At 64.5% G+C, this 26,399-nt stretch overlaps 3 protein-coding genes across 8 annotated transcripts in view; 1 reads left to right on the top strand and 2 right to left on the bottom strand.

The window, feature by feature from the left end:
• Nucleotides 1-2,414: 2,414 nt before the first annotated feature.
• RNPEPL1 (arginyl aminopeptidase like 1) lies at nt 2,415-11,473 on the bottom strand. 2 transcript variants are annotated; one of them, XM_047773956.1, is made up of 11 exons: nt 10,922-11,473; nt 7,670-7,810; nt 7,078-7,229; nt 6,528-6,644; nt 6,098-6,333; nt 5,774-5,887; nt 5,358-5,470; nt 4,968-5,079; nt 3,878-4,108; nt 3,659-3,801; nt 2,415-3,410 (listed from the first exon to the last, which is right to left on the bottom strand). In XM_047773956.1, the coding sequence occupies exons 1-11, from the start codon at nt 11,456-11,458 to the stop codon at nt 3,105-3,107; spliced, it is 2,202 nt and encodes a 733-aa protein (XP_047629912.1). In that variant the 5' UTR covers nt 11,459-11,473; the 3' UTR covers nt 2,415-3,104. The 2 variants fall into 2 exon arrangements, with proteins under 2 accessions (XP_047629912.1, XP_047629913.1); XM_047773957.1 differs by having other exon boundaries at nt 4,968-5,076.
• A 2,843-nt stretch (nt 11,474-14,316) lies between these two features.
• On the bottom strand, nt 14,317-16,916 carry DUSP28 (dual specificity phosphatase 28). Its single transcript, XM_047773955.1, has 2 exons — nt 15,922-16,916; nt 14,317-15,714 (listed from the first exon to the last, which is right to left on the bottom strand). The coding sequence occupies exons 1-2, from the start codon at nt 16,312-16,314 to the stop codon at nt 15,586-15,588; spliced, it is 522 nt and encodes a 173-aa protein (XP_047629911.1). The 5' UTR covers nt 16,315-16,916; the 3' UTR covers nt 14,317-15,585.
• Nucleotides 16,917-21,880: 4,964 nt separating this feature from the next.
• Nucleotides 21,881-26,399, top strand: part of ANKMY1 (ankyrin repeat and MYND domain containing 1) — a 48,011-nt gene continuing 43,492 nt past the window's right edge. For 4 of the 5 annotated variants that reach the window (XR_007134122.1, XR_007134123.1, XM_047773952.1 and 1 more), the window contains exon 1: nt 22,574-24,282. Coding sequence is in view for 3 of the 5 variants with exons in the window: in XM_047773952.1 (XP_047629908.1) it covers nt 23,377-24,282 (906 nt within the window). In the remaining 2 variants the exon portion in view is untranslated. The other variant, XM_047773954.1, reaches the window with a different exon arrangement.

Below are 26,399 nucleotides of genomic sequence, written 5' to 3'. Positions count from 1 at the left end.
GGCCGCTGGTCAACTCCCAAGTGCCTGCGGCTGTCTCACGCTGTATCTCAGCCCCGCTGGGCGGCTAGGCTGCCTGTGGCTGTGGTCCTCGGGGCCCTGGCCCCGCTCCCGGGCCTCGGCTTGGGCTGGTGTGTGTGCGGCCCTCCCGCCTGCTGGGCGCTGTCCCGGGCGGGTGCGCGGTTGGGCTTGGTCTTTAGATCTGAAGTTCCACCCGCGGCATGTGGCCCAGTAAGTCCCAGCAAGAGTGGGGGACGGGAAGTCTGGAAGTCTGGACCACATAGGACCCGGCCCAAGGGGCTCAGACGCCTGGACTCCAGAGAGGCTCCCCCAGGACCCCGCCTCACGGGCCCGCCTTCCGTGGCCCCAGCTGGCCTGATGTTCACGGCACCTGTCCCCGTTCTGGACACGACCCCCTTGACCACTCTGCTGCCTGACCACGCCCTTCTCTGTCCCCAGAATGCAGCTGCCTCCCAGCGTTGTGCCCTCAGCCCTTATGGGGGTCCCTACTGTCCTTTGCTGAAACCCCCACCTCCGTGCATGGGGCAGGTGTGAGCGCTGTGAGCGGATGTGGCGTGTCACCCCGGCACAACCGATGGCCGCTGCGAGCCCTGCCCAGCCTGCCTCCCTCTGGCGCGGAACACAGCCCCCTGAGGAACCCGTGACGGGAAGCGCACCGCCCCACCTGGCCTGACGGGCACGTGCATGGCAGAGAAATAAACTTTGGCTGTTGGAGATGTTCGTCTCGTGGGGTCACTTGTTGCTGGAGCGCGGGCAGCCCCAGCGGAGGTATGGGGCCTTGCCGGGACACGGGACCCAGGACCGGCCCGGGGCTGGGAGGGCCCATGCCCCGAGACTGCAGCGTGGCGGGCTGTGCGCGCAGCGGTGACACATCTGGCAGATTTCAACTGTGGTGACTCACGAGACAAGCGGCGGCCAAAAATAACTGGCAGGTCTGGCGGGAGAGGTTGGGAAATGCTGGCAGCCGTGTGTTGGTCACAGGCTGTGTTTGGCAAGACACCACGAGGAAGAGAGAGGCTACGAAAACCTCCCGGGTTTGCGGGCTGGGGCGCAGGGGCTCCCAGGCAGGTCAGGACCAGCTTGGACGGTGACAAGGACAAGGCAGCGGGGTCGGGTGGCACCCCACTCACAGCGCTGGGCTCGCTTCTGAGCTTTGCACAGTCGGGCGAGGCAGGCAGCGCGGAGCGAAGCACATCTGAGCCGTGTGTCCCGCAGGCAGGCCTGGCGCTGGAATCGGGGACCACGGGGTTCTGAGAGTTGAGCTGCCAAAGAAACCAGGGACCTGGGACCAAGACGGCCTCGGCAGGGAGGTGGCTGAGCAACAGTTCAGCCTGCCAGGAGGGCTTGGCCAGCGCCATGTTCAGGTGTGGCCAGGAAGAGGCTAGGCCTTTCCAGGGGCAGGGCCAAGGGCCACGAGGAACCCAGGGTGGGGGAACCCACTCCCAGGATGGGGTCCCTGGCAGGCCTCTGGCTCTGCCGCTGGGCACCTCCGTTACTCTCCTTCGGCAGGGGTGTTGCCGCTTGGCCAATCCTGTTTTCTGCAGGGTGGGTGACTGGCCTGTCAGCTCCTAAGTCTCCGGGTGGAACGGAGCCCCAGCTGGTCCCGGTGCAGGCACGACACAGGCCCTTGCTCATTGGTGGAGACCCCCCCCCCCCGCCCCCTGCAATCCTGGACCACGACTGGGCAGGGCCCGGCTCATCTCTTGGCCGGGGTGGGATCTCCAGGGCAGCAGAGAGAGGTAGCCGGCTATGTGGTGACCTGGGGGCTGGTCCGCCCACATCCTGGCCCCCTGGTGTAGCGTGGGGCTCTGGATGCTCAGGGGGTCAGGCGACGTGTTGCTCCGGGGCCAGAGCGCGCAGTCGTGGTGGGCGTCCTGCAGTGCCGACGCACAGACCCACAGGAGAGGCTGGCTGCCCTGTCAGGCTCACCCCAGCACCCACGGCTCAGCCCTCCTTCGCACCGGTGCCCCAAGGGGAGCCCCCGGCCTCATCCCTTGTCTGAGCCCCACCTGTACCTGCAGCCTCTCCTGCACCTGTGCCAGCGGATGCCCGGTGCCCCCAACCTCCGTCCTCCGGGATCAGCCCTTCCCTTACTCGTTTGGGACAGGACACGTTGATGAGAAAGGCCCACGGCAAGGCTGGTGACAAGAGGCCTCCTTTGCCTTGGCATTTGAGGGGCTGGGGGAGGGCAGGGCAGCCTGCAGCTGGTGCTCAGACCCCCAGGGGCCCCGGAGGGCAGAGCTGAGATGGTTAGGAGGGGCCCTCAGCCCTGTCCAGCATCTTCCGCGTCTGGCCAGGGGCCTGTGTGGGAGGACAGGGCTGTGCCCAGCTCTGGACCCCGACCTGGGGCAGCTGGTGGAGGCGAAGCACGAGAGGTGGGCGGGGAGGCCGGCAGGTAGTTTGCAGAGTGGAGGTTTAATGGGACGATCGCGGTGACCCCATGGCGGCTGTCCCCCAGGTGGCCCAGCTCTAACCACCGGGTCCCCAGGCGTCTTCCAGCAGGGTGGGCCCACAAAGAGCACCAGTGCCGCCTGCCCTTCCCACGTGCTATTGCTGCACCGGCCTCAGGCAGCCAGGAGACAGACTGTCCCACTCCCTGGGGCCTGGGACCCGTGTTCCCTGAGGAGCTAAGGCTTTCCGGGGACCCCTCCCCAGGGACATCCACCCTCTCCCGGCTGTCCCTGGCCCCCACGCGGAGGGCTGCTCTGTGTCCTTGACCCTCTGCAGGGGCCACCTGAGGCTGCCACCCCCAGGGGTGGGTTGCAGGGCCCTGCGGGGAGGAGGCGGGCCTCCCGCAGATGTAAGGCACAGTGTGGCGGGCGCCGTCGCCCCGGGGCAGCGCTGGCGGTCAGGTCAGTGTTGAGACAGGAGGGCGTGGCGTGTGCGGGCCGCTCCGGGGCCTGCAGTGCAAGAGAGCTGAGGGACCAGGTCCGCGGGCCTCGCCGGCCACGGGAGGTCCCCGGAGAGCCCGCAGCGGGGCGTGGGCCCGGGCAGAGCTCCCGGCCAGAGCCGAGGCGCAGTCATGGCAGCCCGGGCGCCGAAGGCACAATCGTGGTGTCGGGGGGGGGGGGGGGGGGGCGGCAGGGCTAGGCGGACACATTGACGTCCCTGAGAGAGATGGCGCTGCCGGGGGCCTCGTCCCCGAGCAGCAGGGCTGGCGTGTCGGCGGCCGCCTCCGAGTCCGCGGCCGCCTCCGAGTCCGCTCCGGCGGCGCCTTGCTCCGCGCTGGGCTCGGCGCCGGGGCCCAGGCCCTGGGACAGGATCTGCTGGATGGTCCTGCGCAGGTTGGGGTGCAGGCGGCCCTGCGTCTGGTAGAAGACCTCCAGGGCGAAGGACTTGAGCGCGCCGGTGCACAGGTCCTCGTACAGCGGCAGGGTGTACATGCGCGACATCTGCGGGGCGGGGCTCAGTCGCACGCGGGCACCCCCCCCACGCCCCGCCCCCGCGGGCCCGCTGCAGACACCCCGGCTCCTCGAGCCCGGGCTGCGGGCACCCACAGGGGCCGGGGCGGGGAGTGAGGACGGGGCGGGGCTGGGGGAGGTGCTCCGATGCGCCCTGGGAACCCGCTCGCCCGCGCCCCCTGCCAGCCCAGGTACCCCGTGGTCCCCACCGCCCTCTCTGGGACGCCCAGGCGCCGCACCTGGCTCTCGAGGAAGCGCCGCACCCTGTGGAGGTCCGGGTAGTAGTCGTTTCGGACCACGATCTGCAGCCAGCGGATGCGGATCTCCGCGTTCATGGAGTCCAGCAGCGAGGAATAGCACTGGGACAGGCTCATCACCACCTCTGCGGGACCACGCGGGTCAGGGCCGCCCGTCACGCCCCTTCCCGCCCCACCAGAAGCCACCCTCCCAGGACCCACCCTGGGGCAGCGGGGACCCGTCCAGGAGCCGGTCCAGGAAGAGCGCCGTCTGGAAGGTCCTCCACTTGGAGATGTCGATGGCGCGGGCGGAGGCGGCCGCCTGGTCCAGGGGCTCGGCCGTCCACAGCTGGAAGAGGGCCTCCACCGGCCGGGTCAGGCTAGATCCCTGAGACAGGTCCGGCTCGGCCAGCGGGGGGCCCGTGGCGTTGAGCCAGCGCTCAAACTCCAGCCCTGGGGGGAGACGGGATCTTGGGGCCCCGGCAGGCCTGCCCAGGACACTCCTGGGCATAGTCCCTGGCAGTGACTGTTCATGGCCTGGGAGCGCCCCCCCCCGGGGGTGGGGGGCACTTTGGAGGGGGAGCCCTTGTGAAGCGGTGCTCCCAGGGCTGGAGCCGTGATGGAGGCACCCTCCTCTCCACGCCTCTCCTGGGCAGAAAACCACAAGGCACTTTAAACCCCTGGGTGGGGCCTGGGGGGACGCTCTGTACCCCCAGAGGGTGGGCAGTGACGCCCTGCTCTACAGCGCCGGAGCTGGGTGGCTGGGAGAGCAGGCTTTGCCCGCTGCTCACAAAGCCCTGAGCACTTATCAAACCTTCCAAACACAGGGTCCCGGCCCCGCCCCACTGCCCTCCTGCCAACCCTGGCTCCTCCCCAGACCTCAGACCCCCCCCCCCCCCCCCGGTATCCTAGGCCCCTGAGCCCCTGGACGACCAGGGACGCCGTCGGGACCCTCACACAGGCAGGCCAGCTGGCTCCAGCCAGGTCGGAGGCAAACCTCCCTCTGCCTGCGGGTCGCGCCCCAGGCCCTTCGCACAGTTCCCATCACTCTCTTTGGGGGGCTGCCCCACCAGATCTGCTAGCCTGAGCGCTCTCTCCTCCGGGAGGTCCTCAGGGCCCCTCCTGGCCAGGACACTCACCCTCCTCTCTGCCCTACAGCGTCTGAGGCTCGCCTCATCCAGCCAGGCTTGGTTGCAGGAAGGGCAGAGCAACCCGAAGGGCCTTCCTCCAGGCAGAGGTGCCGCGTGGTACAGCCGAGCCCCCAGGCCCACCCTCAGACCCACAGCCCCCCCCGCAGGCCAAGGCCACTCACCTGCCCGGCAGTCGACGCTCTGCTCCTTCAGCTCCGGGAAGAAGGCCAGGAAGGAGTCCAGCAGGTCCTGGGCCACCACGCTGGTGAACTTGTACTTCTCCACGTAGGCCTGCTGGGGCGGGGGCAGGGTTCAGACAGGCCCCCACACGGAGGGGTCTGCAAAGGTGGTGAGGGGTGCAGGGCCCAGGGCGGGCACAGAGGCACCCACACCTGCCACCCGGGTCCCACCAAGCAGCCCGAACTGGGAGGGTAGAAGAGGGCGGAGCCAGCGCCTGGCACGGGGTCCCAGCTCCGCTCCCAGGCCCCTGCTCCACCACCACCACCACCCCCCCCGTACCAGGGCGGTGGGCAGGGATGGGGGGGAGGCCTGTCCCGGGAGGGGCCGCTCACCCGGAGGAAGTCATCAAAGCGCTGGGGGTCCCCGCAGAGCTGGGACAGGTAGTACACGAAGCAGTAGCCCTTCTCATAGGTGAACAGGTTCATCAGGTGGCTGGGATTCACCCCTACAAGAAGAAGAGCCTGGCTCTGGGCAGTGCCCTCCGCCTGTGTCCTGGGGCAGGAGGGGCCAAGGGCGCCGTCCCTCGTGTCTGCATGCCCCGGGAGGGCACGGATGGGGCCTTCCCACCCTGTGATGGGTGCTCAGAGCCTGTGAGGCGGTGGCAGGCTGAGGGAGCCTGGGGAGGCCACCTGGGGCTGGGGCACCTGGCCAGCGGAGATGCCACGGGGCAGAGAAAGCAAGGCGTGGGTGAAGCGGCCCTGCGGGGTGACACTGATCCGCGCAGAGCAGGACCTGCAGGAGCGGGTACCTGGCTCCAGCTTGACCTGCAGCTTGCTGACCGGGCTGTCCTCCCCAAGGAGCTTCATCTGCCTGTGCAGGGCGTCCAGGCGGAAGGCTGTCTCCAGGCAGGTGAAGGCAGCACCTGGGCAGGGGCAGGGGGCTGGCCTGAGCACCCGGGGCCGCTGCTCCCGCCCGGAGCCCTGCGGCGCTGAGCCCCGGCCACCCGGCTGGACGCACGCGCGGCCGGGGGCCCACACCCCGGGGGCCAGGCTGGGCTCAGCGCCCTGTGCAGCGCCCGCCCGGGCGGCAGCGCCACGCCCTCCTCCACCCGGCGGGCGGCCGAGGGCAGTACCGTAGGTCTCGGTGGTGATCCGGCGCTGGGCGTAGGTGGCCAGGCCCTCGCTCAGCCACATCTCCTCCCACGTGGCGTTGGTGACGGCGTTGCCGAACCAGCTGTGGGCCACCTCGTGGATGACGTCGATGACGAGGAACTCGTCGCTCTCCAGGATGGAGGAGATGATGAAGGTGAGGCAGGGGTTCTCCATGGCCACGATGGGGAAGGACGGCGGCAGGAAGACGATGTCGTACCTGCCGGGGGGGGGGGGGGAGCACAGGCGGGGACCCTGAGAGGGCCGGCCCCACGGCGGGCACCCCCTCCTCCCCAGGTCAGACGAGGCCCCCCCGACCCTGGACCCCAGTGCTTCCCGGGAGGGCGGGGACCCGCCCTCTGCCCCCCCCCCCAACCCCGCAGCCGCCAGGGCTCCCAGAGCCCCAGGACGTACCTGCCCCACAGGTACGGCCCGTACAGCCTCTCGGCCGCGCTCAGCCACTGCTCCACGGCGCCCGACAGCTTGCTGGTGGCTGTGGGCAGGAGGCACGGCTCGGCCCACACGCGGCTCCTGTCACAGGGGAGAGGGTGGGCTGGGGCCGACCAGCCCCCAGCCCCTAGCCCGCTCATCCTCCAGGCCTGCCCTCTGCTCCTGGGCTCAGGTACCCCCTCCACCTGGTCTGGCCCGCTGCCCCCGCCCCGCCTCACTCACGGCCACCCGGCCGCCCCCGCCCTTCCCACGGCGGGGCCGCCCCCTCCTCCTGTCTCTGCGTCCAGGAGGCCGCACAGGGGGACCAGCCTGAGCAGGGGGCTGGGGGGGGGGAGCCCCGCCTCCAGGGCTGGGGTACGTGGGGGTGAGAGGAGCCTGGCCGGCCTGGCCCCACTGTGGGCTCCTCAACAGGGCAGCCGCGGACTCGGGCCGCACAGCCACGCGTGCTGGCATCTCCGTGAGGCCTGGACCCCGGGCAGCGGCAGCGGCTGCAGGACGCAAGAGGCGGCCCTACCTGGGCCCGATGTCTGCCGGCTGGAGGTCCCCGGCCACGAGGGCCACGAGGTAGGCGGGCACGGGGTGCTCCATGTGGAAGCGGTAGACGCCCTCCTCCTCCACGTAGCTGCTCTGGGTGGCGCTCATCAGCACCTGCACCCCGGTCGGGGCCTGCGTGCGAGGAGGCCCCGCCCATCAGGGCACCCCGAGTCAGGTCCCTCATGTCCCCAGTGGGGACGCCACAGCCTGAGTCAGGACACCCTGCGTTCCCACGGGAAGCCTCACGTCCCAGGTCAGGTGGCTGCCTCGCTGTCAGGGACCCTCCCATCCCCATCAGGGACCCCCACGCTGTTCGGGGAACTCAAGCTCCTGGTCTGCACACCTCTTGCCCCAGTGGGGAGGTGCTGCCAGGCTCGGGCCAGGACCCCCGGGCTCCAGCCACTCCAGGTGGGCCTGCGGCTCGCCCTGGGCCCAGGGCCCCAACGCCATCGGGCTGCCCCTCTCGCACAGTGAGGAGGGGGCTCCTTCTAGGCCAGTGGTCCCAGGGGCAGCGGGCGGGGGGCAGGTCAAGGCAGGGAAGCGTGAGGAGGAGGGGCTGCTGATGGACTGACCTTGACCACCGCCGAGTAGGTGCACTTGACCGCGGGCGTGTCAAAGCACGGGAAGAAGGAGCGGTTGCAGACGGAGTGGCCCTGGGTGAAGACAAAGGGCTTGGCACTGCCGTAGGTCAGCTCCGGGTCCAGCCACCAGATCTGCAGTGGGAGTGGGTGGGCATCAGCCGACAGCCCCCGGGCTCTGGCCAGTCACGCCCTCCCCGCAGGCCTTCTGGAGCCCCGAGCAAGGAAGGCAGGCGCCCAGCGGGTGGGGGACCAGGCGGCCCTGCCCCACTGAGAGCAGCACGTGGGGCACTAGGGCACCCCTGCCAGCCCGGCCTTGATCCCTGGAAGCTGGACAGAGCTCTTCCGGAGAGTGAAGCCTTGGGAAGTGACCCCATCCCACTGTCCGGCTCGGGCTTCCAGGCCCAGGGCCATGGGGGCAGCAGCAGGAGATAAGGGAGCAAGGAAGGGTCAGGGGGAGGCCTGATGGGGCTCGTTCACGGCCAACAGCAGCTCCTGGGCACCAGGGCTTGCCCGCTGTGGGCAGGTGGGGCAGCTGACCCGGGTGCCCTGCGCTTCGTCCCCAGGGCCGGGCCTCCGTCCGGCCAGGAGGCCCCCACCTGGGTCCAGGCTCTGCCAGGCGGGAGCAGACCCCGTCTCAGCCAGGAAAGGGTGCCACGGACGTGGAATCGTGCAGAGGCCAGCATCCTGGGGGCCTGGCCTGCTGGGAGGGAGCAGGCAGGCCGGGGCCCAAGGCCACACCTAGGGATGGGAGGGACCCCCACAGGGAGATGGACCCCAGGCCAGGGAGCTGAGGCCAGGTGCTTAGAGGACACGCTGGAGTGGAACAGCCTCGTGGAGACCACTGGCCCTATGTCTGGAAAGTGGCGGAAGACCCCTCGACGGCCGCCAGCACCCAGCTGCCCACCTCCCTGCTGGGCCAGGCTGAGGCAGCGTTGCCGGGCCCCTCGCTCAGCTGCAGGAGGGCTGGGACCTCCCCTTACGACCTGGCTCACAGGGTGTCCCCGGGATGGGCTTGGGGACCAGGGGGATGACGCCCTTCAGGGCAGCCTTTCCCTGCCTGAAAGCCACCTCCCCTGCGCAGTGCTGGTGGTCCAGGGAGGTGCCGAGAACAGGCGTGCTCCTGGGAGGGTGGCGCTGCCTCCTGCCTCCACGCCTGCTGGATGCCTCTCTCGGGCCAGCTCCCCCCCAGATGCCGGGGCTGGGCCCCACCCCCGTAGGGAGCCCTCCCCTGTGCCCTCCTGCCCACCACCGCCACCAGCTCTGCCCAGAGCCATTTCAATCCACCCCTTCTCATCTCCACCCAAGCATTTTGGAATCTCCAGGAAAGTCAGCATGGAGCCTGGTGGCTGGCGGGGGCGGGGGCGGGGGCGGGGGGGGGGTGGTGTCCTGCCCAACCATGGCCATTTTGCAGGGTCCTGAATCTGCTCTCCCACTGCCCTCCTGCCCCAAGGACAGCACAGTCATTGAAGCAAACTGGGCTGTTCCTTGTCCACTTAAGGGACCAAAGGCACACAGGTCCTCCCAGGGCCACTGTGGAAGGACCCCAGTCCCCTGCAAGTGACAGGTCTGTGGACACCACTACTCGCCACTGGGTGCTGTCCATGCGGAGACGAGAGAGGCAGGGACCCCAGATCTCAGCGGATCCCCAGACTTGGCAGGGCTGCCTATCCAGTTCCTGCAGCCCCAGCCAGGCCACTGTCAGCGTCCACAGGCTTCTTCAAAACTTCCTTTTGCCGCTACATCTCTGCCCTCTCACCCCCGGGGCCAGTGGCGCTACCGTCCCTTTCTGCTGAGCCCCCGGGGCTGCCTCAGATGTTCAGAAGGCCCGTTTGGGGAGCCCGTTCAAGAATGCAGACTCCTGAGCCCTGCCACTGAGCTTCTGGGGCTGGGACCCAGGAATCTGCGTCAAGGAGACGCCAGAGAACGCGGGTTCTGCTGCGGGCAGCCCTTGGCTCACACTGGGCACAGGCCCCCGAGGTCCGGCTGCTGGGGGCAGGGTCAGACCAGCAGGGTGGCCTGTTACGGGCCCTGGTGCCCACACTCTGCTGGTCTTTGGTGGACCAGACAAACAGGCTCCAAGTTTACAGGTCAAGGTCAGGGAAGACCCAGCCCCCTTTTCTCACTGCTGTGGTGGGAGGCCCTGGCTGTCAGAGGGCAGCAGGCTGCCGGGGCCACCCCAGCCGGTGAGTGGCCAGGCCAGCACACGCAGCAAAGCTCCCAAAGGAGGGGAGGGGGCAGGGCCTGCTGAGGGCGCCTGGGAATGACGCAGGAAGTCCGCAGGTGTGTGTCTGGTCTAGGCTCCTCCTGTCCAGATGTCACCTTGGTGGCCCCTGGCCTGATGCCTCTGCCTCACTCGCCCATCACCCTGTCCCTTTACATGCCATGGGTGTGACAGGTGGGACCTTCTGGGGTCTCCCAGAGCTGTGTGGGTGTGTGCGCTCCCGCACACCTGTGTGCGGGGTGGGGGGTCGTGTCACAAGTGTGCTGTCCGCACGGGACAGGAATGAAAGGTCCTGCTCCATCCTGAAAGCCCCACCACGGTGGAGGAATGCAGCGGCTGCGGCACCCAGCCTGGGCCACCCAGCCTGGTGCTGAGCCCCCCGGGAGCAGAGGGAGCTCCATGCCCAAAGCGCTGGTGTGTGTCTGTGCTGGGAACACGCGGCCACCCAGCTGCAGCATCTGCCAGTTGTTGCCCAGGGCCCAAAGCATTAGAGCCAAGCAAGCCCTTTCTGCCTGCTGCTCTGGCAGGTCTGGACCTCAAGCCACCTCCAGGGAACAGAGGGGCGCCCACAAGTCCTTGGAAGGCTCAGGTCACACGGAGGCCCTTCCACATCTGACACTCTCAGTGCCAGGCTCCAGCAGATGTCTGGCTTGGCATGTGCTCACCAGATGCTGCCCTCGTCCCCAGGCAGGGATGGTCCCTGCCACCTGAACGCACAGGCTTCCGTGGTGGCATGCCGTCTCCTGTCCCCACGGCCTGTGGCCAGCACCCAGCACCCAGGCTCTCACTGGATCCAAGGCTCCTAAGGGCTCTCCGGGCACAGTTGGGAACCCCTGCAGGCGCCTGGACAGGACTCCAAGGCCAGGTCGGGGAGCGCCCCTCTGGAGCCAGGCTGGCCCCACCCCTCGGCAGGTGCCGCCGGCGCACAGCCCATGTTAATGCCCCCTAGCCTGGCGGCGCCTGAAGACGACCCCGCGCCCCGCCCGCCGCTCCGAGCGCCCCCGCCCCCGCCCCGGACTCACGGCGGGGGCGTCGGTCGAGGTGTAGCGCAGGATGACCTGGAAGGGCTGGTGCGCCTGCAGCTCGGGCGGCAGCGTGACGGTGAGCGAGGAGCCGTAGTCGGTGAACGGATCCACCCGGAAGGCCAGCGGGCAGCAGGCCGCCTCCGCGCCGGCCGTCTCGGGGAAGGCGGGCAGCGGGGGTGGCGGGGCCGGCCCCGGCCCGGGGGCGCCGAAGGCAAAGGCGCAGGGCGGCTCGGCCGCGGCGGCGGCGGCGGCGGGGGCGCGGCGGAAGGCGGCCGAGTGCAGGCGCAGGGCCGGGTGCGCGTCGAGCACGAGCGCGCGGGGCGCGGGCCGCAGCGCGCACAGCTCGAGCACCAGGCAGCCGGCCAGCTCGCGCGCCTCGGGCCGCAGCTCCAGGCCCAGCTGCAGGTGGCGGAGGCGGAAGAGCTGCGCGCTGGAGGCCGAGGCCACGTCCAGGGCGGGCGGCGGCTCGGGCGGCGGGCGGGCGGGCGCAGCCTCGGGGCCGGACGCCTTGCGGCAGCAGCACTGCGCCGCCATGGCCGCCCGCGCTAGGGGCCATCCATGGGCGGCGGCCGCGCGGGGCCGCGGGCAGCGGGCGAGGGGCGCCGGGCAGCGGCGGCGGCGGCGGCGGCGGCGGCGGCGGGGCGCGGGCACAACAGGAAGTCGCGCCGGGAGCCGCCCGGCCCGGCCCCGCGCCGCGCGCCGCCCCGCTCGGGCTCCGCTCGGCCGCCGCCGCCGGGGGCGCTGTGCGCGGGGAGCCGCGGGCGCCGGGGATGGCGGGCGGTGAGCGGGGCTGGGGCCGCGAGCCCGGGGCACCGGGGGGCACCGCGGCGCCGCGCGTCGGCTGGGGAGCCTGGGAGCTCCGCTCGGGGCCGAGGGCGATGGGCGCGGCCCGGGGCGCAAAGCTGGGGCCGGCGCTGCTGTGTGGGACCGGGCTGCTCCGGGTGGCCGAACGGCCGTAAGGTCTCCCCGGCCCTGCGCGCTTCCTACCCGGCCCGCGCCCGGGAGCCGCCAGGAGTCGGGAGGCCCAGCCCTCCAGGGCTGCGGCCGGCCAGGTGCCTGCGGCAGGGAAGCCGGGAGGTGCGCGTCGCGCGCTCCGGGCTAGTCGTCCATTCGGGGGTCCCAGCGCGGGGAGGGCGCGAGGGAATGGTTCCCGTACACCCACTCCCCGTGAGGCCGGTGGCCTGTGCGGCGTGCGTGGAGGGCATGCAGCTCGGGAGCCTTATGGCCGCGCTGTTGGGTAGTGTGGCTCTTTGGATTTTCGTGAGCGGTTCAGTTCCAGTTGTGCCAGCCGAGGCCTCCCTGTGTGCCGGGAGGGAGGGTCGTGTCTGGCTCGTGGCGGCCATAGTCCACAGGGCAGATGGCCCATCCTCATGGAAAGTTCTGCTGGATGTTGCTGCCTTGAGGGCTGGCAGGGCCCTGGATGGAGATGGCTTAGGAGGCGTGTGCTGGGCAGTAACCTGACCCCTGGTCCATCCGGAGACCTGGGCCCAGAGGGGAGGGGGAGGCTGGCGACCAGCGGGCACGCTCGCAGGGCCAGCGCCAGGTGGGTCTCAGCGCTGTGGTACGAGAGGGGCCACCAAGATGCTGCCGTCATCCTGGAAGGATCCGGGGCTTTGGGGACCCCCACGCTCCTCTCTCCCCTGCTCAGTCGCCACGTGGCGAAGAGTGGGGCCTGACTCACACTGCCCTTGACCCTTGAGCCAGCCCCGAGTGGTGGTTAATCCTTCTGGAGCCAGTGCGCCCATCTGTAACCGAGTGTCCGGCCTGCTGGCCTCCCCAGCGTGGGGGCGGTGCAGGAAGGCCGGCGAGGGCAGGACGCATGTTCACTGATTCGGAGCACAGGCACCACGGCATCTCAGTGTTCCCTCTGTGCCATCCTAGCTGGGGGGGGGGCACAGCCTCCTTATCAGGACCCACACCCCAATCTCACCAGTCACCCAAGGAGTGGGTTCGGTTCTGTATCTGAGACTCAAGACGGGGGAGAGCTGGGGTCTGATGAGTCCTGGGTGCCCTCAGGCGGCCCAGCGCCTGCCCACATGCCAAGGGCAGAGCGTTTTAGACGGCACTCCCAATTTGACCAGCCTTTTGGAGCCCCCCCTCTCCCAGGCCAGTGTGGCTGGAAGACCCCCCATGAGGACCGCGTGTGGCCCCCACGCTGGCCTGCCCTCGCCACCCTCAGGTAGGTCTGCCAGCTACCTGGGCACTCAGGGCATGCTAACATCCGGGCATCTTGCCCTCCTGGTCCTCTGCACTTGGGAAAGCAGGGGTTGGGTCCCATCCCTTCTCTCCGGGAGGGCCCTGGGTGTCTCCCAGAGGCCGGTCCTGCGCACAGGAGAGGAGAGCAGTGGGGCGGTTACCCCTTCTCCCATCCCCACCCTGGGAGCTAGCACCCAGGGGTCAGTCCTGAAGGAGCAGGCGGGTGTGTGTGACAATGTTCAAGCCAGCCCGAGACGCTTGAGAACTGCGAAGGCCACAGCGTCTCTCCGCTCTGCACCCAGGCCCTGACAGGGTGCAGGCAGCGCCTTCAGTGCTGGGGGCCACTGCCCTGCTGACAAAGCTCCAGGGTGACGGCGGTGTGTCCCCTCACCCTGCCCCCGTCTCCCGGGGAGAGGAACCTGCAAGTCAGAACCGCCAGAGGCTGGGATTCGTCCCGTAGGAGTTTTCACACACCAGCCTTTGCGGGATCCCATCCTGGCTGGCTGGGGTGGGCTGGTGCAGGTGACACTCTGCCTGCACCCCAGCCGTCTGGATGCACACGGACTGGACACCCTGTTCAAGGAGACTGGCACCAGGGAGGGAAGTGGGTTCCTGCCTCCCCTGCTAGCAGGTAGATGTGGAGGTGGGGAAGCTCCCAGGAAGCCAGCTCAGGTGGGGGCTGTGTGGTCCCTGGGACAAAGGTCCCGGGATACCTGGGCCTCAGGTGGAAGGTTCTCAGAATGGAGCTGGTGAAATGAAAAGCTGTGACCCAAAGACGTCCTTCAGCTGCGTTCAGGCTGACGTCCTTGTGCCCCTGTCACCCAGGGCCAGGTCAGCAGGTGAGGGGGTGGCCAGCAAAGCTACCATGAGCATGCAGGATAAATATCTGGGCTCAGGCCCTGGCTTCTGATGCCCTAGCTGGTTTTGGTTTTTGTTTTCTTAGGGCCGCATCTGTGGCATGTGGAAGTGCCCAGGCTAGGGCTGAATCAGAGCTACAGCTGCTGGCCTACACCACAGCTCACAGCAACGCCAGGTCCTCAACCCGCTGAGCAAGGCCAGGGATTGAACCTGTGTCCTCATGGATACTAGTCAGGTTCACTACTGCTGAGCCACAACAGGAACTCCCCGACTTCCTAGGTGGGCAAACCATTCAGCTTACCTGAGGTTACAGACGGAGCCATTTGGCGCCTGCCAAGTGGAGACAATGGCATTTATTGTTGGTGACGAAATGACATGAGCCACCACGTAGCCATCTGGGGCTCCGCAAGCCACCGAGGGATCAGGGGTTGCTCTGCTGGGGCGGGGGAGGGGGAGGTGACTGATCCTGACTTTCACAGGGCAGCGGGGCTTTGCTGCTGCTCAGTGGGGCCAGGAGGAATATTCTGGAATTCAGGATGCCTCCCAACACTGCTGGGTTGACAGGGACGGCACGGGGCAGTCTAGCTAATGTAGGCTCTTGCAAGGACCCGGACCCGAGGCCCTGGCTGAGAGAGGGTGGAGACGGTAATACCAACTGCAGCACTTTAGTCGCTACGTTGTGATGTGCACCTCTGCACGTACTGGCCAGGGCGAGAGTACCTGTGGCGCATGTGTCACCCAGTGTTTCTTCCGCTCTTTGCCCCCCATCTTACTTGGGAGGTGCTGATGGTGAAGTTCCTAGTATCGTCTTTGGCCATAGGACGTCCAGGTGAGGGGCCCCTGATCCAAAGGGGGAGTCGACACGCTCAGACGTGTGGGTGGTCAGTGCCCTGTGGGCATGGCCGTGGCTGCAGGGTGTCAGGCCAGGCCTTGATGCTGCTGCTCAAACTGGGAGGCCGGGCAGGTAGGATGCGGGTACGGACACGGAGAGCCGCAAGAGTGCCCACCCTCACCTGTGTGTTGCAGCAGCTACAAATATGGAAACGGAGGGCCCTCCCCTGCTGGATCCCATGTTGGTTCTGTGATAGGGCCAGTGTGGGACTGGGGAAAGCCACTGTGGCTTGAGCAGGTGGCAGCCCCAGGTGTCCTCCCGGAGTCCCCGGCATCCGAGTGGAAGGCAGCCCCGGTCAGGGTGCAGAGGCTGCGAGACTCCTGACCTTGGCTACCCGGCCTCCATCTCTCTGTAGTAGATATCTTTCTGGCTAAAATTCCTGAAGATTTTTTGTTTGTTTTTTTTTCTCTTTGTCGGCCGCACCTGCAGCGTATTGAAGTGGTTTTGATGTTCCAGACCGAGCCCTGTCTAATAAACCTGTGATCTGGGGAGGAGGGGTCCCCAGTTCTCTCCCAGGGGACACACTCCTGCACTACGGTCAAGAGGGGCCAGAGACCGTCAGGAAGTTGCAGAAAATGAAAATTCCGTGGGACGTGAAGCAGGAGAGGCAAAGACCACCCTCCCGTCGGTGCACGAATTACCTCTTCCCCACCGGAGGCCGCATCAAACTCCGAGCGCGGTGCTTTGGGGCTGGGCCTTCCCCAAGGCTGACCGACTAGGGCTCACTCGGGCCCGCGGGCTCTCCCGGCAGGAGGGACTGGGACTTCAGGGCCTCCTCGTACTTCTGGAGCTGGGCCCAGAAGCCCGGGTTGGGCTCGGCCACTGGGCGGGCGCTCTTCACCGCCTGCAAACGAGGGGCTTTGGCTGCACACACCGTGCGGCGCTCGCTGCAAGTCCGCGGACGCCCCTACGGCCCGGAGGCCCCGCCTCCACGAGCGGGCCCCGCCCCTGCCCAGAGCCGCGTCCCGCCCAGAAGAATCTCTTCCGGTTTCGAGGTCCGCCCTGACGGAAGTTCCCGCCGGAAGGCCCGACCCCGGAAGTCCGGGCTTACCTGGAAGGCCCGATCCAGGCTCAGGCCGCGGTGACGCATGAGGTAGGCGGTGCAGACGGCCGCCGAGCGGCTGCGGCCGTTCTTGCAGAAGACGAGACAGGCGCCGCCTGCGCGCATCGCGGCTTCCATGGCGGCGCAGGCGGGCTCCAAGTGCGCCAGCAGGTCCTCTGCCGGGTCGTCGAATACGGGCACGCGCAGCTCGGCCACGCCGGGCGCGCGCGGGCCGGGCTGCTGGCGCGAGACATTGACGCACAGGGTGACGCCCGCGCGCTCCAGCATCGCTTGCGCGGCCGCGGCGCGCGCGCTCCCGAGGAAGAGCGAGGGTGCGACGCGCACGAACGGCGGCGGGGAGGCCTCGGCAGCTCCGCGGCGTTCGGCTTGTGCTGGGTCCATGACCGGCGCCCGGGCACCCAGCCCGGGAGACTATTTTGAGCCGTCGGGCGGCCCGCCTGGCACCCCATGGTCCTAGCGGCCTCCTTGGGCCGCCCCTCCCCTCTCCCGGCCGGGTCTTGGCCGAGCACAGGCGGGGCACACCCCCAAGGCTCTGGCCGCCTCCTCATTGGTCAGGCCGAGCCGGGGCTGCGGCCGTTGCCTGGCCCCTTGACCATTGGGAGACTCCGATTGGCCGTAGTGGGGTGGGCGGGTCCGGATTGTTGGGGAACGAGCCTCAGGGCCCGCAGGCCAGGGCCGCGCGGCGGCAAGGCGGGGCTGCGGAGGTGGGCTTCTCCAGCGGTGGTTGACGCGCCCGGTAGACTGTCACAGGTTGTCACCTGTGCACTGACCGCGTTGTTTTGTTGGTTGGCCACCTTAAGAAGTTCTCTTATAACTGCATTGCCGGCTGAGGTGCCCTTTAGTACACCTGTTTACTCCTTTTTGTTATCTGCCTTCTAACAAATCACCCTGTAACTTCTGCACTTTAATTTTCCTTTTATGGTGAAGCATGGTTTATATGAAATAAAGCTATTTACCATTAGCTTTTCAACGTTTTTACATAGTCCAGTATTTTCGTTTTTATTTTTCTCAACTATTAATTTTTGGGTCATTACTGTAACTTTGAAAAACTAAACTTTAGGGAGTTCCCATCGTGGCACAGCGGGAAGGAATCTGACTAGGAACCGTGAAGTTGCGGGTTCGATCCCTGGCCTCGCTCAGTGGGTTAAGGATCCGGCGTTGCCGTGAGCTGTGGCTCTGGCGTAGGCCGGTGGCTATATCTCCGATTAGACCCCTAGCCTGGGAACCTCCATATGCTGCTGGAGCGGCCCTAGAAAAGACAATAAAATAAAAATCAAAAACTAAACTTTATACAGCTGCCTTTTTTTTTTTTCTTTCTTCTTTTTCTTTTGAGGGCCACACTCGTGGCTTATGGAAGTTCCCAGGGTAGGGGTTGAATCGGAGCTACAGCTGCCAGCCTACACCACAGTCGCAGCAGTGCAGGATCCAGGCCACATCTGTGACCTACACCAGAGCTCACAGCAACACCAGACTCAACCCAGTGAGCAAGGCCAGGGATCAAACCCGCATCCTCGTGGACACTGGTCGGTTCATTACCACTGAGCCACGACAGGAGCGCCTCTACAGTTGCCTTCTAAGAAGGCTTCTTCAGTAGGTTTTTCTGCTCTGCTGTCAGACAGCAGACAACTGGTTTGACAGTTTCAGTCAAAACTGCCTTGTAGTTCTTTAAACTGCATTTAGTTGTTGCAGTTTCCGTTCAATTCTAATAACAGTAAAACATCTCTTCTGACTCATTTCCATTAACTACTTAAGATTTGCAGGCCCTTCTACCAGAAAGTATTCTCCAGTTATCCACCCCCCGCCCCCCACCCCACCCCGCAGGACTGGGTGGTCTGGCAGAATGAACCTGTACAGACTCTCTGGGTGATTTTGATTCTCTCCATTCCAGCTGAAGCCTTCAAGCATCGGTAACTGTTAGGTCTTTTTTGCTACCCGGGGTTCTTCATTGGCTGCAGTTCTCACGTCACCACGGGAAGGTCTTTGGAGCATCCCCCTTTGCCCTAAGGAGGGATTCTGACTTTCCTAGGATGGGAGTCCAGTTTTCCCAAGTTTCTGGAGGCCAGCCAGCTAGGTGGAGATTCCCTGTCCCCCTGCTGCAGAAGTGGGCGTCTCATTGCCTCCATCGACCAGTGACGCCTGCCCCCCATGACTGCTTCAGGAAAGGGCTTGGGCTGTCCTGTAAACCAAAGAGGAGAGAGGGGCTTGGGGGCCTCTGCCCTCACCTTGTGACCTCAAAGGGAAGGAAGCCTAGATGAGAGCACAGATGGGAGAAATGGTCCCTGACATTGTTGGGCCACTGGATCTAACCAGATGTGAAGGACCTCCAGCCTCTGGACTGTTTGGTTTCCTGACAGCCTATCACCCTTCATTGTTGGATTGGTTTTCTGTTTCAAGACCTCGAAACGATACCCCAAGCTCCTTCACCCCACTGAGTTACTGAATCGGGGACAAGCCATCCTAACTCGCAAATCCATTCTCTCCACCTGGAATGCTGTGCTTTTGGGGCCACCTTCTTCTGGCCTTGGCACCCACCTCTGGAGAGGAGCCTGCCAGCTTTCCTCGCTGTAGCCAGAATACGCCTTCTAAAAGTGTTTCTGAATGTTGGTCCCGACTCAGCAAGTTGTGATCCATTAGTGGGTTGGGAAATCAGTTTTGTGGGTCATGACCCATATTTTTTTTTAATTTTTAAAATTTTTTGCTCTTTAGGGCCGCACTGCATATGGAAGTTCCCAGGCTAGGGGATGAATGGGAGCTGTAGCTGCCAACCTACACCACAGCCACAGCAACACTGGATCCGAGCTGCATCTGTGACCTACCCCGCAGCTCCCAGCAACTCTGGATCCTTTACCCACTGAGTGAGTGCAGGAATCGAACCTGCATCCTCATGGATACTAGTCGGGCTTGTTCTCATTGAGCCACAATGAGAACTTCCCCAAATTTTACTTTGTAATAAAATGGTATAGAAAAGAGTAGACTACATGAAAACGTTAGGTACATGCACGGAACAGAGTAAGTTTTTCCTGGAAATGTTTGGAGTTATGTTTGTACTGAATCATGATACAAAATGAGGTATTACAATGAGTCCCAGGCCAGAAGTCTTGAAACCTCTCATTCAAAGCACATATAGACTGCACTGCCCTCTGTTTATAAATGTCTTGCTGGGAGTTCCTGTTGTGGCTCAGTGGTGACAAATCCGACTAGTATCCCTGAGGACGCAGGTTCGATCCCTGGCCTTGCTCAGTGGGTTAAGGATCCAGCGTTGCTGTGAGCTGTGGTGTGGGTCGCAGACAAGGCTCGGATCCCGTGTTGCTGTGGCTGTGGTGTAGGCTGGCAGCTGTAGCTCCCATTTGACCCCTAGCCTGGGAACCTCCATATGCTGCAGGTGCGGCCCTAAAAAGTTTAAAAAAAAAAAAAAAAGAAAAGTCTTGTTGCTTCTGTCTTTAACTTGGTGTGGAAAGCCCCTCCTGCCTTGTCTGGTCTGTCACCCTCTCCGTCCCCACCTGCCCAGCACACCGCGGCGCAGCGGCTCTCACAGTGTGGTCATGTTTCAGGAGCATCTGGGAACGTGGTAGAAATGCACGTTTTCAGGTCCACCCACTGGGGACCTGCTGCATCAGGACCTCTGGGGTGGGACTCAGGAAGCTGTGTGTCACCACGCCCTCCATGTGATTCTGATACCAGATAAGTCTATCGTGTAGTCAATCTAAAACGTCACTTAAAGCAGAAAAGGCAAAACAATTTTTTATCCACTTACCCTGAATGTATGTTGACCTCATTCGTGTCATGTGGATTCCCTCCCTGTCCTCTGGGGAGGGATCCTAACACCTGCTCCCTCCTGCAGGGCAGCCGAGGCGCTGCTCCTGGGCGCCAGGGCCCCACTGCGCCCTGCATTGTGCCTTCCTTTCCTTCCTGTAGACAAAAGCACTCGAGAAGCAATCGGCCAGCGGAATCCTTTTGAAGTTTCTACATTTTTCCCCCAACAATCTTTGACAGTAACCCACCTGCATCCAATTTGATTGCAGTTTTTATGTGTCTCCTGTTGACTTTTCAAAGCCGTCAACTGAATTTTCATAGAAATGCCACTCTCCTTCCCGGGAACACTCGTCAGCCATGTTTCTTTAAATTTCGTCACCTTAGTGGCAGGTTTGGCTGGCATTTTCAGATTTGCAGACACCGGAACTGGTAACATGAGTGGCTAACTTGCTGAAAGCCAGTCGTCCTAAAGATCAGTTTGCTGAATTACTAATTTGCTGAATTTACCAAGTTTCCCAATTCACAAAAAACTTTAAAAACTAAGATTCTTGAATACCGTAAGTGAATATTAATATGTTTTTCTTATGAAAACATTCTTTTTGGATATACTCTTTGGTGTCATTGTAGGACTTGTATCAACTTATGGAACTAGGGCCTTTAATCTTTATGTGCTTGGTTTTTCAAAATGCCAGTGTGTATGCTCTTCTGAACAGAGGCAAGACCTCGGCATTTCACGTTGCTTTTTCCGGCTTTGCCAGGTTTGCAGGCCATCTCTTCTGCCGAGGCCGCATTCTACTGTTGAGAATTGTTTTGCCGTTCTCACGAAATTGTCAGATTTGCCAAAGCCGCCCCAAGTCCTTTTAGTTGTTCAGAGCCTTCCACGCTGGGTCATATGTTAGTTTCCCAGAGTCACTGCTACACAAAGCATCACAAGAAACTGGATGGCTTGAAACGGCTGGTGTTTGTTTCTCTCTCTGGTTTGTGTCTCCAAACCTCCCTCTCCTTATAAAGCCACTGGCTGCTTGGTTTGGGGCTCACTTGGATCCAGTGTGACCTCTTCCTGTGATTATATCGATGAAGACCCTGCTTCCAAATAAAGTTCTCTCAGGGGTTAGGACTTCGGCTTATCTCTCGAGGGGGACGCTGCTCAGCCTCCCTTAGGCTGGGGTTTGACCAGACGTCTGAGTGGACTTTCTTCCTCTACTCACACATGAGTTGTAGAGACAGCCCAGTTGTCTCTGCTCCGCCCCCCAGGCTGCAGGGCGGAGGAGGCGACCCTGGAACCGGGGACCGGCGCGGCTGCCCCAATCCGGCCATCCAGCTCCTGGGGGAAGGGCCTGGGCGTCACCTCTTCTTACCCCTTTCCCCTGCCCTAAGGGGCAGTCTGGGCGGCGAACCCCACTCCTGCGTCTGCACAGAGCCCCGCCCTCTCTGTCCAGGAAGTGCCAACTGCTTCAGCTGCGGAACGCCCTTGTGCTCTTTCCCACCCTTGCTTTTGCGCCTAGTCCAGTCCCCTGAAATGTGCGCTCTCTCTTCTCATCAGAGAGCTCCTACTCATTCTCCAAAACCCTACTTCGGGATCCTCTCCCCATAAAGGCTTCCCCAGTGACGCCTTGGTCCAGGCAGCCCACCCATGAGCCCATGAGCTGCCTCGCTGCGCCTTCCACATACACTGACTGAAGGACAAAACCGGCCTTGCAGGCCGGCAGAGCTTGATCAAACGTCGGCCCTGCGGCGTCCTGGCGCGTGACCGTGGCGACTCCATTTACCCCTGTACCTCAGTTTCCTCACGGGGGAGCTAGGAACGCTGACTGCTACCCCCACCCCGGGGAGCCCGTGACCCAGAGGCGGACCCGACATCCTCTGCTTGACCCCAAGATGGGTGTCGGAGGTGGAGACGGCCGGCCGGGGCTCAGCCGCCCAGGTGGGAGGCTCTCAGCGGGGCACCGGGTGCGGGCAGGCGGCGGCGGCGGCGGCGGCGGCGGGGGGCAGCCCAGGAGCCCTGTGAGGTCACAGAGCCGAGCCCCCTGCCCAGCCCAGGACGCCGGTGGGTGTGGCCGGGCCGGGGCGGGGCCTCGGGTGGGTGTGGCCGGGCCGGGCGCGGGGATTGGCGGAGGCTCAGAGCCGCAGCGGGCGCGTGCCCGGCGGGCTGGTCTCCCGGGAAACCTGACGCCTGCGCCCGGAGCCGTGCCGAGTGGAGGCCGGCGAGCCGGCGGCGCTGCGTGGGTCACAGCCCTGCGCGGACCCTGCGCGGTCGGTCGAGGTCTCTGAGCTTCGGGGAGGCCCCGCGGCAGGCGGAGTGAGTGAGGGGCATCCCTGAGCTCCGCGGAGGCGGCGGTGAGGGCCTGTGCGTGGGCTCTACGCCCCCCGGGCCTGGCCTTCCTCCTTGGGTGGGGCGAGGAGGAGATTGGGGACCCCATGTGCGTGAGAGGTTATGCGTGTGGGGTTGTGTGGGGACCATGTCCCGCCCTGGCGCCCAGGCTCGTGAGGGAAGGAAGAACACATTGGCTGTGGCCCCAAAACGTGGTCCTAACTTAAGGTCGTGGGACGGTGGCCCAGACGGCGCATCCTGTGGTTGCAGGGACACCCTCAGGGCACTGGAGAAGGTTTTTTTTTTGGGGGGGGCGAGGTTTCCATGCATTGGGCATGTTAGGGGAGGGGCGTTGTTTCTCTGAGGCCCATGGTGCTGTGGCGGGGCTGTGGGCGCCCTCCAGGAACCCTGAGGGCGAATGTGGGTCCCCGCTTTGCCTCCAGGTTGGAAGAGGAGAGACATGGCAGGTCGCTGTTCCTTAGACTCGTACTATGAAATCCCACATACTATCAGCTCTGAAAACCAGGTGGAGAAGAGGCCCAGGGGGAGCTCCATGCTGGATGCCAAAAGGTGCGGAGACCCCACTGGAGCATTATTCAGAAAGGGCGAATCGGTCCCAGCCTCTCTGCTTGGCTTGTGGATGGCTGTCCCCTCTCTGACTTCTCCTCGTCTTCTCGCCGGGGGTTTCCCAGTGTCCAGACTCCCCCCTTTATAAGAATGACAGTCACACTGGGTTAGGGCCCCTCTAATGGCTTTAACCTGGTTGCCTCTGGGAGGATGCTGTCTCCGAACCAGTCACACGGGACTGGGGGACTTCGGACTCCGGCATATGAATTTCAGGGCCGGGAGGGGAACACAAGTCAACCCATAACTACAGGTACGAAAAAGAAAAAAAAAAAAAAACAATTCTGAGCCCCCAGACTTTATCAGTGTTGCTCGTGGGTCTGTATTCTTCCTGGCTTCTTTCTATGGACAAAAAACCATATGGCAAAGAGAGATTTTTGTGTTTGCAGCAGCCAAATCAAATCCTTTTCTTGTTGGGCAAGTGCGTTGTTAAGCCTCGGTGGCTCATGTCTGGCATTTGAGGGCCGGCGGGTGGAGGGGCTCAGAGTCTGAGGCTCCGCCCAGGCCATCAGCCTGACAGTGGCACAGGTAAACCAGAGACACCCCACCAAGCCTCCCCCAGAGAGCGCTTTAGAGTGGGGAGGGATATGGGTGTGTGTGTGATGGGCTGGGAGTGAATTCACTTTTAAGTCAGGATATGACTTTTTATTTTATTTTGTATCGCTCTTTAGGGCTGCACATGCGGCATATGGTATATGGTTCCTGGTATGTGGTGCCCAGGCTAGGGGTCGAATTGGAGCTGCAGCTGCCGGCCTATGCCACAGCCACAGCCATGCGGGATCCGAGCCTCATCTTCAGGGATGGTAGTTGGGTTCGTAACGGCTGATCCACGAGGGGAACTCGAAGTTGGGGTGTGGCTTAGATCGCAAGGGCAGGGAAGAAGCATGTTCTCTGGCACAAGCTCTGCCCCTTGTTGTGTGCGCCCCCATCCCAGCATCCTGCCATCTGTCTGGCCATCTTCCTGGTCGGCTCGCTGCCCTTCAGGCGGCTCCCAGATCCCTCCTGGCCTGAAGCACCCTCTCCTTGTTGCGATGCAGTGTCTGCCACCTGCCCTGCCTCTGGGCAGGTGCTGTGGCTCCCGAGAGAAGACCCTGCAGGGTGGGGTGCACTCTCGGTGCTGGGGGAGGGGGGAGACAAGGCTCCCCAGTCCCGGCTGGAGTGGGGCCGCTGTCTGCTTCCAGGCAGGGGGCTGGCTGGGCTGGGGAGGGCTGCCTGGGCCTGCCTCCAGGGCCCCGCAGCCGTTCCCTTGTCAGATAGACACGAGGCTGGCTCACTGTGCCTTCCGCCTCCTAGGTGAGCCTGGCAGTCACTGCTCGCCCCCCTGCCAGGCCTCAGTTTCCCTCTCTGGAGAACATGGGGAGCATCTCAAATGGCCCTGGGGGTTGTCGGATGAAATAGGTGGCGTGTGGCTCTCCGTGGCACTTGAGACCCTTAGCCAGCCTGGGTCTCCCCCTCCCCCTGCCCTTCCTAGACGCATCCCAGAGGCCCCAGAGGGCGAAGGCGAGGAGTCTGAGGGCCCCCTTAGGGAGCAGGACCTGAAGGAGGCCTACATCCCGCTGGTCCGGGGGCTGCAGGAGTGGCAGGACGGCTGCATCTACCGCGGAGAGTTCGGGCTGGACATGAAGCTGGGATACGGGGAGTTCTCTTGGCCGACGGGCGAGGTAACGGCTTCCTTCCTCCCCGGGCTTGGCCGGCTGTGGCCTGGGCCCCTCCTGGGAGGCTGTGTGGGAAGCTGTAGGCCCCCTGGAGGGAGGGGCGCCAGGCTGATGCCTCCCTAGTGGAGAAACGCCTGGAGAGACTCGGAGGTCGCGTCCACGGTCTGCCTTGGGACGCGGTGCCTTGAGACGGTGAACCTTACTCTGGTTGTGAATTACGATAGTGAGTTGTGTGCAGGTGAACCTGCCGCGTGGTGAAGGTCAGACAGAGGAAATGGCTCATCCCGAAGACAAGACGGAAGCACTCGCCTTGCAGCAGGCTGTGTCAGGACCACAGGGGCCCCAGGGGCGGCCTGTGGCCGATGCCGTTTGCACCCCCTGGTGTCCCTCCAGGGTGGAGCAGGCAGCCAAGCTGGGTGTGCGCTGTGCCTGGGGTGGGTAGCCTGCCTCCCCCACCCAGGTGGGGGGAAGCCGGGTCCCAAAGGCTTCCCAGCGCTGTGCCGCATCCTGGCCAGCTGCAGCTGAGCTGGGGGGTTCTGTCCCGCTGCCCTGGTTGTGTGGCTCAGCGGAGACTTAAGTGCATCTTTTGTTTGCAAGTAATCAAAACTGGGGGGGCGATGTAGGGGTGTGTGTACTTGGGGGGTTATGAAGTCATCTGGGGGAGCACAGGGGACTCAGAGGGCAGGACACCTGGCACTGATGCTCTCTGGGAGGTGGCACTGGCTGGCACAGCCTCCCGGGGGCCAAGTGAGGTCCTGGCCTCCGGGCTTCATTCTGCCTCTGGGGCCGTGGTTTCTCTGGTTTTGTGCCCAAGGCTGGGACGCCTGGCCCGGGCCCTTGCTTTGGGCACTTAGTCTCCCCAGTTCAGAGCAGAGCCATGGGGGGAGAGGAGCAGGGGTCCTGTTATGGGGCCTGGGGAGTGGGGGGCGGGGAGGGGGCGGCATCAGGAGCAGCTGCAGGAGAGGTGGGGCCTCCAGACCTCATGAGACCAGGACAGAGGCCGAGCTGGCTGGGACCTGAGCCTGTGCCCAGCTTCTGCCAACGAAAGCATCGTGACGTGGGTGGCCCAGACGCCGAGTTTTGTCCAACGTCTGTCCCTCCAGTCCCGGGCTGCGTTCTCTCCTCCCCAGCACTGTGGTGCCCACGGGTCCCACGGCTCTCGTTCGCGGTTGTGGGAGGATGGGGCCTGCTCACCTGTCCTCGGCCCAGGCTCCCCCATTGTTAGTGCCCGGGCCGGGGGTGGGGGCTCTGGGTGCCCCGAGCAGGTGCTCCTGCAGCTACGGCAGCTCCTGAACCAGAGGCCAGGAGGACAAGAGGGCAGGACCGGCTGCGGGGGTGGCGGCCTTGAACACGCTGGCTGTGTGAGGGCGGGCCCCCAGCGTCACCCCGTGACATGGATGCGGGCGGGACAGGGGCAGCCCGCCCGCTGCGTGCCCTCACACTGGCCGAACTCTCAGGAGTGGAAACTGGCAGAACCAGTGCTGTCTGGTGGGAGTGGAAAGACCTCTGGTGGCTCCTGTAACTGTGGCGTCCATCCCCGGGCCCTGTCGCCCTGGCTGGGTCCAGGGGCTCCTGTGACTCCGTCAGGCTGTCCCGCATCCCCATGGACAAGCCCACAGGGTGGTGTTGGTGACACACACTCCTTCGAGAGAGACAAGGCCCCAGCGGACGCTGATGTGTCTGGGGCTGGGTCCTGCGGCCAGACCCAAACCAAGGCTGGGGCGGGGGGTCAGAAGTCCTTCGCAGGCCGGGCTTGGTCCCATGGGGCTGGGGGGCTGGGGTCAGTCCCGCCCCAAACCCAGGGCCGTCGGTTCCATTGTGGGAGGAAAGGGGGGGACCCTGAGCGGGCACTGGCCCGTCCCGCTGGTGCAGGGGGCTCTGAGCGTGCAGGTGGCCGGAGCGCCCCGTCTGACCACAAGAGGGTCAAGTCTACAGACGGAAAAATGCTTGGAATGGACATCGTGTCCTTTGTCCCCCGGGGCCCCAGTGGACGGGCACTTCTGACAGAGCCACCCCTGGGGCTCAGGACAGGAGCACAGACAGGCCCACATCCGTGGCCTCAAGAGGGAGGAGTTTTAAATCCAAACCACGCCTGCGTCCCCAGCCGGGGCCCACGGCCTGCC

Source organism: Phacochoerus africanus, chromosome 3 (genome assembly GCF_016906955.1).
Source record: "Phacochoerus africanus isolate WHEZ1 chromosome 3, ROS_Pafr_v1, whole genome shotgun sequence".
Lineage (NCBI taxonomy): Eukaryota > Metazoa > Chordata > Mammalia > Artiodactyla > Suidae > Phacochoerus > Phacochoerus africanus.
This window is presented reverse-complemented; position numbering and strand designations above follow the sequence as displayed.